This window comes from Cebus imitator, unplaced genomic scaffold (assembly GCF_001604975.1).
Source record: "Cebus imitator isolate Cc_AM_T3 unplaced genomic scaffold, Cebus_imitator-1.0 Scaffold16, whole genome shotgun sequence".
Classification (NCBI taxonomy): Eukaryota; Metazoa; Chordata; class Mammalia; order Primates; family Cebidae; genus Cebus; species Cebus imitator.
Genome location: NW_016107331.1, coordinates 2,996,215 through 3,005,958, shown reverse-complemented (window position 1 = coordinate 3,005,958; position 9,744 = coordinate 2,996,215). Strand labels below are relative to the sequence as shown.

The 9,744-nt window shown below is 40.6% G+C and overlaps 1 protein-coding gene across 1 annotated transcript; it reads left to right on the top strand.

Annotated features, from left to right (window-relative positions):
- The first annotated feature begins 4,858 nt into the window (after positions 1-4,858).
- On the top strand, positions 4,859-6,232 carry LOC108288795 (DNA dC->dU-editing enzyme APOBEC-3G-like). Its single transcript, XM_037731204.1, is given in 1 exon segment — positions 4,859-6,232. A coding segment is annotated over 1 exon segment (1,116 nt). The 5' UTR covers positions 4,859-4,969; the 3' UTR covers positions 6,086-6,232.
- Positions 6,233-9,744: the final 3,512 nt, after the last annotated feature.

Below are 9,744 nucleotides of genomic sequence, written 5' to 3'. Positions count from 1 at the left end.
TACTAGCAAATAGCTTGATATGCAGAACTAGGGAACCAACCTCCTCTACCAAAGTGCCCATTGACCCATCAAGAGAATCACCACATGTCCTGGCAGCCAGACACCAACTTGATGCTGGGGGCAGTTCATGCAATGGTTAAGAGCTTTGGCACGAGCTCTCAGACTGCCTCAGTGTGGATCTCAGTCCACCACAGTGTGCCTGAGTTTTCGCATTTATAAATGGCTCTCTCCAAGAGTTGCTTTAAGGACTAAATAGACAATACTGTAAGTTGCTTGGAACCATATTTTCTTAGGATGGATTCCCTCAAAGAAAAGCCTGAGGTGGGAATTCTCATTCATGTGATTTTTTGAGGGAGTAACAAAGTAGAATGGGGCAAGGGAAGAAAGCTGAGTGAGCTGTGGTCTCGGCTGGAGACTAGCTTCAGCCTGACCCCTGGGGAGTTCTGGAACACAGATTATATTGCAGGTTGGTTTCATCTTGAGGCAGGTGCCCGGACTATTATATTCTGTGGTCCGTTGGCCATTGGTCACTGATTAGAGATTTAGGGGAAGAAAGAGACCAGAGGAGCCAGATGGTAATTTTATAGAGAAGAGGGTGGCTGTATTAACAATCAAACTTTAAAGCAGGTAAGGGGAGCTGAACAGGAAACCAACAGCACCTACCATACATCCCCATGTGGTACATCATAGGTGCGTGATCATTATGAGCTCGTTATTTATCCTCAACTTAGCAAACACTTATTAAGCCCAGGACCCTTGTTTGTCAATGAAGATATGAAGATGAATAATGTGTAGTTAGTGCCCTATAAATATCCACAGTCCATTTGGAAAGATAGTTGTACATCAGACTAACAGCATAATGAGAAATAAGAGAAATTGTCTTTGTTGCCCCCTCTTCTCACATCCCTTTGTCTTTGAATGCCCCTCTTTTAGCTAATCCGGGGGCTTATGAGTCTTTCCTTTACTAACCATCACTCCTCTAGCAACATTCAACATCCAGAACTACATTTCAGAATTCTTTTTTCTTCTCCATGCCTAGAATAGATAGATGTGTGATCGTCATAATGGATTAAGCAATAAAGTGTTTTTCAAACTGCATTAGTGAGTCATGAAATCAGTGAGGTGAGTTTTAACAACCTGCATTTTTGAAAATAGAAATTTCATAAAACAGAATAGAGAAGAAAATATCACAGTGTATCACCACAATAAGGCTAAGGGGGTAAGTATGGTTTCCGTATATACATATATCTGCATATATGTAATATAGCTTTATATTCCTGGTTCCAGGTTAAATGATCTTCTTAAAATGGATTACCATCCAAAAACTTTGAGAAACGCTGAACCAAAAACTAAACCCGGCTGCATTAGCTTGTTAGTGTATCATTCCACTCACATGACACATGGTCTTAAATGGGTCACAGTACAATAACAAAACAAAAGTAAGAAGTCGGAGATTTCACGTACATTTACAGAATAAAAGGATAAATATTTTGGTTAGTTGGGTCTTTCAGCACCCCTTACATCAATAAATCTGCTTTGTCAATAAGCCTTTTAAATGTCTTACAAAGTATGGTACTGTATGCTGAGAATATAATGAATAAAAACACGCAGTCAGTCAAGCCACTTAGGGGTGTATAATTTCACAAGGTCACAAACACGAGGATATATGTAGTAAAGTGTGGTAAATGCAATATTAGAGGCATGCAAGTGCTAGAACATGAATTAAAAACCTACTCTAGGCAGGGCGCGGTGGCTCATGCCTGTAATCCCAACATTTTGGGAGGCGGAGGTGGGCGGATCATGAGGTCAGGAGTTCAAGAGCAGCCTGGCCAACATAGTGAAACCCTGTCTCTACTAAAAATACAAAAATATTAGCTGGGCGTGGTGACAGGTTCCTGTACTACAAGCTACTTGGGAGGCTGAGGCAGGAGAATCACTTGAACCTGGGAAGTGGAGGTTGCAGTGAGCCGAGATCACACCACTGCAGTCCAGCCTGGGTGACAGAGCCAGACTTTGTCTCATATAAAAAAAAAAAAAACCTACCCTACACATGGCATTGTTTTCTGGTGCATGGGGGATACCTGGCACCTGCCCTTGGAGACCTTACAATCTCATTTGGCAGATAAAAGGTATGCAAAATGATACAAATAAAGCAATGCACAAGCAATTTTTTTTTTAAATGGGAAGGAATTTGGTTTTGGGATTTTTTTTTATTGTTTGTTTGTTTTAATTCAAGGAAGACGAATGAGAAGTGCAAAACCAAACTAGTTTGATTCAGGAAAACAAGCCTAGGCCATGCATTAATGAACTAGGGTCAGAGAAATACAAATTAGGCACACTTATTGGTGTTTAGCTTGGCACACAGGAGACATTTGATAATTGTTGAATGAATACATGCAAATATGTAATCATTAATGGTTTGCTCCTCTGACCATTCCTATTAACTAGTAAGAGTAATAGTTTACAAGGATCCACCTCATGCTAGTTTATCTAATCTCTCCAAGACAAATGAGCACAAATCTAGTGAATCTGTGCAGTCCCTAAAACCCTATCACCTGTGAACATTAGCGGGCAATGCCGTCATGACTATAAATCTAAGGAGCACAGGGAAGAATGTAACTTTGGGTGATTTGGAGGAAAACAATCTAAAATGTTGTAGGAAAATCTCAGATTTGGGTAATTTTTTATTTAGCATTATGTTTCTTTTTAATTGGCTTTATTGATATATTATCTATGTACATCAAATTTCACCAATTTTAAGGCACAATTTGATGAGTTCTGACAAATGTATAGAGTTAGTCCTGCAACCATCAATGCGATCAACATATTGGGCACATTCTTCACTTCAAAAAGTTCCACATGCCTCTTTTACTTAGCATTCCGCTTTAAAGCAAGCTCTGAAGTTGATCAATTTAGCCACTGATGTTAACACCAAGTAAGTGAAAGACAAATTCTGTTACCTACGATAATGATAAATTAATCCCTCAATAAAAGTATCAAGACAAATTATGAAAAACCAAGAGATGATCTCAGTAACAAAGGCAGAGACTATAAACAGACAACTGCCTTCAGAGAAGTATTCTAACATTGAACTTATACACAGCTTACTTTTCTATGCATCATTTTGATCAGAGTGCCTACATAACTATCACATTCCAAGGACTATATCATCTTTAGAGATGGTGAATATTTGCAGGAAACACAAACACTCTGCTCCCCAAAATAGCTTATTGAACAGTTACCAACCAACCAGAAAGACCTAAGAAGAAAATGACCTGAACGTTCTCAAGGCATCTAAAGAGTTACATGAAACTTGCAGCTAACTTCTTCTGTGTTCCATATAAGGAGTTAACATGGATCCCAGGTCCACGCAGAAGAGAATTATTATTCTGAATAACCAAGTGGTCATGAGGATGACTATATAAGCTTCAGACAGATGTTCTTTAAAAAAAGAAAGAAAGAAAGAAGCCAGATGGGAGTATTAAAGGCAGGAACCAAATTAAGCCCAAGATTACCCAGGAAGATAAAAAGACGACTAGGAGAGTAACAACCAGTGCTGACCAGAGTCACAGCACAGCCGGCCAGCCCCGAGCAGACGGACGTGGCTCAGACTTGGCTTACACCCAATACAAGCACGCCATCCCCATCTCCAGAGCGGCCGGGGAATGAACTGTGTGCTAAGCAACTGAATCATTGCATGCTACAATAACGTCTACAGTCCATGCCTAGGAAGAAGGCTTTGAGTAGAAAAAGCATCTCCTATTGTTGGACAAGATGAATCCCACATACTTCTGCCCCAGGGAAAGAGACAAACCAATAATGAATAAAATACAATTTTGATGTACACATACCCAGACTGTTTCCAATCAAATTTCAAAGGAAGCAAAATATGTAAAGAAAACATAAATTCAAATTTTCACTTAAAAAAAAACAGATCAAAGGGTTTAAGAGGGTTCTATTTTATAGATTCAAAAATGTTAGTCCCACTTAAACATTTTCTGACCTGCATGAATCTTTCCCATGATAATCAGTGTCCTCGAGGTCATACCTCAGATGTTTAAGTGTGCATCAGCTACCGAAAACGCCTCAGCTATTGACTTAAATTGTTTCTCGTCACAGATTCCTTTATCTTGGAGCTGGGACCTAAGAACAAGTGCTAATTTACCTCATCAAAGGGACCCCGTGAGCTGCTCCTGTGTGAATGTGCCCCTCCCTCATTCCACCTGATCCATCGCCCTACAAAGTCCACAGGTGTCTTCAGGCCTCCTTCCTTTGATTCTGACTTAATTCAAACCTGAAAAAGTTATGGTTAACATCTTCCTGAATGTCCATGAAAAGGTTAATGCGCCCCAAAGAGAAAAAAAAGAAGAGAGAAGAGAGGGTGGTGAGGAGCCACTGCCACTGACTGTGAGTGCAGTGCTTTAATTAAGACCAGCTAGATGGTGCTTGACCAAAAAAATCAGTACCCAGAACCATAAGATCACCTACCCCTGTGCTTTTCGAATCACCTGGAGATCTTGTTAAAATACATATTCTGTGCAGTGGCTCACACCTGTAATTCCAGCACTTTGGTAGACTGAGGCGGGTGGATTACCTGAGGTCAGGAGTTTGAGACCAGCCTAGCCAATATAGTGAAACCCTGTCTCTACTAAAAATAAAAAAAAAAAAAAAATTTGCCAGGCTGGGTTGTGCAAACCTGTAATCCCAGCTACTTTGGAGGCTGAGGCAGGAGAATTGCTTGAACCTGGGGGGCGGAGGCTGCAGTGAGCTGAGATGATGCAACTATACTCCAGCCTGAGTGACAGTGAGATTCCGTCTCAAAAATAAATAAATAAATAATTAATAAATAGGAGCTGTCCTAAAACCTGGAGCCTGTAGCAGAAAGTGAAACCCTAGTGATCCAGACAAAGATCATGGTTGGGACTAGCTGGCCACAGATGAAGCCTCAGACCAGAAACAAGTGGCTCGAATGGATCCAGACACATTCTTCTACAACTTTTATAATAGACCCATCCTTTCTCGTCAGAACACCGTCTGGCTGTGCCACGAAGTGAAAATGAAAACAAACGACCGCCCAAGGTCCCCTTTGGTTGCAAAGATCTTTCAAGGCCAGGTCTATTCCAAGCCTCAACACCACCCAGAGATGAGATTCTTCCATTGGTTCCACAAGTGGAAGCCGCATAGTGACCAGGAGTACGAGGTTACCTGGTATGTATCCTGGAGCCCCAGCCCAGTGTGTGCAAGGAATGTGGCCAAGTTCCTGGCCGAGGACGGGAAGGTCTCCCTGACCATCTTTGTGGCCCGCCTCTACTACTTCTGGGACCCACATTACCGGGAGGAGCTTCGCAGACTGTGTCAGAAAAGAGACAATCCGCATGCCACCATAAAGAGCATGAGTTATGGCGAATTTCAACACTGTTGGGACAAGTTCGTGTACAAGCAAAGATTGTACAAGCCTTGGGATAAGCTGCCTAAACATTATACATTACTGCATATCACCCTGGGGGAGGTTCTCAGACACGTGATAGATCCAGGCACATTCACTTACAACTTTACCAATGACCCTTCGGTCCTTGGACGGCACCAGACCTACCTGTGTTACGAGGTGGAGCACCTGCACAATGGCACCTGCGTCCCGCTGGACCAGCACAGGGGCTTCATACTCAACGAGGCTTCAAATAATCCCGGTTTCCCTGAAGGCTGCCATGCAGAGCTGTGCCTCCTGTACCTGATTTCCTTTTGGAAGCTGAAACAGGCCCAGCGCTACAGGGTCACCTGCTTCATCTCCTGGAGCCCCTGCTTCAGCTGTGCCAAGAAGGTGGCTGAATTCCTTTAAGTGAACCCATATGCGAGCCTGTGCATCTTCGCTGCCCGCATCTATGATTATCAACAAGAATATAAAAAGGGCCTGCGCAGGCTGGACAGGGCTGGGGCCCCAATTTCTGTGATGAAATACAGTGAGTTTAGGCACTGCTAGGACACCTTTCTAGGTCACCAGGGACACCCCTTCCAGCCCTGGGATGGACTAGATGAGCATAGCCAAGCCCTGAGTGGGAGGCTGCAGGCCATTCTCCAGGGAAACTGATGGACGAGCCTCACTCTCTAAGGAAGGCAGAGACCTGGGTTGAGCAGCAGAATAAAAGATCTTCCAAGAAATACAACCAGGCCGTTCACCACAATCTCCAGCTGATCACAGACGCCAGCAAAGCAATGCGCTCCTGACCAAGCAGATTCTTTTCAAAATTAGAGTGAATTATCTTTAATCAAAAATTTATGTGCTACAGTAGTAAGATTGTGCTCAATACACTCAGAAAAGTTTCAGACCTACTAATCCAGTGACAATTTGAATTGGTTTTATAGATAGAGGAATACAATGAAATACTAAATATTTTCATATTTAAAAAAATAAAATAAATAAGTATAAATAAATAAATAAAATACATATTCTGAGTCCGTAGATCAAGGTGCTGTATTTCCAGCAAACTCTCAGGTGATGCCAATGTTGCTGGTCCATGGGCCACACTTGAATAGCAAGTGCTTAGAAATTCAGATTTCTTGGCCCCGCCTCTAGTCAATGGAAGCTATAGAAATCAGCACTATTTGAACAGCTCCACAGATGATTCTTATACACACTAAATTTTGAGAAGCATTTAATTCACTGCAGCATCTCTGCTCGACACCTGAATCTGTGTTAGTGAATTTCTCTGGTGACAGCTGAAGTAGCACCGGGGTGGTAGGAGGAAGTGTGTTCCGTATCTAGAAAGCTTGGATGGTGGCTCAGGAATACCATGAGCAGGCTAAACAGCTTTACCTGTCCTAACTACTGATTTTTGCTCTACTCCCAGGATGATTTTTACCTGGGGGTGGTAGTGGAGGTGGGAGGTAATTTCATTTGGTGCTTCTAGGAAGAGGAAAAAAAAGACTGGGGATGGTAGGGTGCCACACACTCATTAGGCTGAATCTTCTTTATGCTTTCTGTAATTCTCCAGTTTTCTACACGAACATCTATTACTTTTATAATCAGAAAAAGAAAATTTTTTTCAAAGTCTTTGAACTGGGAGCCACCATATCCTTAAGACACTACCATAGAATACAGCACTTCCTAAAGCAACTAACTACCCCAACATGACTTTCCCTTGAAGTTTAGCTTTTCTCTGTACTCTCAGTTTTCTGATCCTCAGACTTTACCATTGGAATTCACCTACAGGAGCTTTTTGCCTGCTCTCTGTATCACCTGTCCTGGCCTAGTAAACAGGCACATTTCAGTCTTAGAAATCGATCTATTTTTCTCATAAGAAAATTTTCAGGCCTATTTATCATTGCATCAACCTGGTATTGTCTTTTTTTTGGTTTTTAGTTGTTTAATTTTACTAAACTACGCTTTTAACTCAAATAAATGATCCACACCACCTAATCCCTAGAGGTAAGTACTTCTAACAAATCTGATTTTACTTTTGCTGTTGTTTACCTCTTTTTTTAAACTATCAAAAATAAGCTTATAAAAGATGAGCATTTAGCTCACTCAATCCATCACTCCCCCAGCCTCCCTACGTGTTGTAGTTATTAATTTCCTTATATGTCACATATGAAATGTAAATATTTTAAAACCTCTATGTCTCATGCTGTCAACTTTTGACATGATCTAGTGACTTCTCAGTGTGTTCGATGATGAAGATGTTAGCACTCCTGCCTTTTCCTCCACTTCTCCTGCCCCCGTTCTCTTCTAAATTCCATTATCTAAACCTTTAATTTTATAATTTATCTTCTGTACTATAACCATAATTATCTGTAATGTTTGGTGCATAAACCAATTCTCAAAATTTAAAAACCAGTAACAGCATTTATGTCATTATGACTATTTAAACATTATTTACTGCAAAGTCAAGAAACACACGGGTTTACTAGTCCTTCACAATAATGTCATGTCACCACGCTGGGCAGCACAAAGAAGCACTCCTGTCATCCCAGCCAAAAGGACTCTCTTTCATCATGTGGCCTCAATTGCTGTCAATCATGTCACATTTTTGTTTGCTTTCTATTTGAACCATGGCTTTCTTATACTTTTTATATTTGGTTCAGTTTGGAGGACAGAGGGAAGGAGATGTTTAACTATCTTGTTTTCCCCTTGTAAACAGAAGAAACATATACTTTTACCATATCCTGAAATATACTCTCAACCATATGACAAAGTCTACTTTTTCCCAGGGACAGGTCTCTGACAGACAGTCCTGGGCCCTCCTCCTCACACATGGACCAGTGGCTTGCAGGGCCTCCACACAGCACTCAGCCTGGCTTTCCAATGTTCACACCTAGCTTAGACCCATGACTTCTTCCTTGGGTCTCTCTCTCATTTGGCTACCACTGAGAAATGTCTTATTTAAAATGTGCAGCGGGGAGATAAATTTTCTGAGCCCTTGTATGTCTGAAAATGTCTTGATTGTACCCGAATACTTGATTCATAGATTGGGTATGGAACTTTTGTATCAAAATAACTTTTCCTCAGAACTTTGAAGGCATTACTCTGTTATATTCTAACACTGAGTGTGCCTGATGAGATGCCTAATACCAGTCTGATTCTCCTTCCTTTTTTGAGAAATGTTTCTTTTTAAACACTTCCCTAGATGATATCTGCATCCTGAGTGTTCTGCAATTTCTTTAACAACGTATCCCTGTGAGGGTATTTCTGACTGTCCTTTACATTACTTGGTTAGTTCTCCTAATCTTAAATTAAGCTCTGGGAAATTTTCTTCTAATATTTTGTTAATTCATTTCCCTTTCTTTTCTCTGCTTTCCATTTCTGGAATTCCTATTAATCTGATTTGGGGCTTTTCAGATTTGTAATATCTTATCTCACATTTCGGAGTTTTATTTTTCAACAATCTCTTATAATTTATAAAAGTAATTTCTTGTTTTGCTTATTTCTTTTTTCATGAAATCCTGCTTTTGTTTTATGGATGTAACACTTTCTCAAATATAAATACCAATATTAACAAAATGGAATTTTTTTAAGTTTTCTTCTGTTTTCTAACTTAACGCTATTTCCTCTCAGGTCAATATATATCTTTATATGTTGCATATATGTTTATATTTATATGTATATAACATATATTTGCTTATCTTGGGTTTTTTTTTTCTTTCTTTCCTAACTTTGATATCATTTTTTTCTTATTACTTTTTCTTTAGTGTTTGGTATCTAGAATATCCATCCATATTTAAAAATGTAAGTCTGGATGTATTATTCTAGATATCTTGTAGGAATTTATACTAGTTTTAGATAGGCCCCTCCCATGAATGGGAAGAATGACCATAAATTATGTGGTCATCAACAAGAGTATGGGCTGGGAGGATTTTAAATGTTAAGTGGGCGTTCAAACTGCCAGAATGAGGACAGTAGTTTATTAGAAATCTCTGTTTTCTCCAGGTTTTCTTCAGAACACTTCTTGCCAACCTCTTTCATACCATTAAATATATCAAAAGTAATTCTTTATAGGGGCACTTTGCTGCCAGCCAGAGACTGCTCCCAGCAGCTCTGGTAACTCCAGGCCCCTCCAGGCCTCCTGGCAGCTCCATACACAGAGGTAGGGAGGGACACACCCCTGGCACTGCATAGACCAACCTTCATCCACAGCTTCCAGGTCCTGCACCCCACATCTGCCTACTTGGTCCTAAATGATCTTCCATTCCACTTTCCATCTGCCCGTGAGTCCTGTCTCCTCCATTCTCTCTTCTCACATTTCTCTGTGT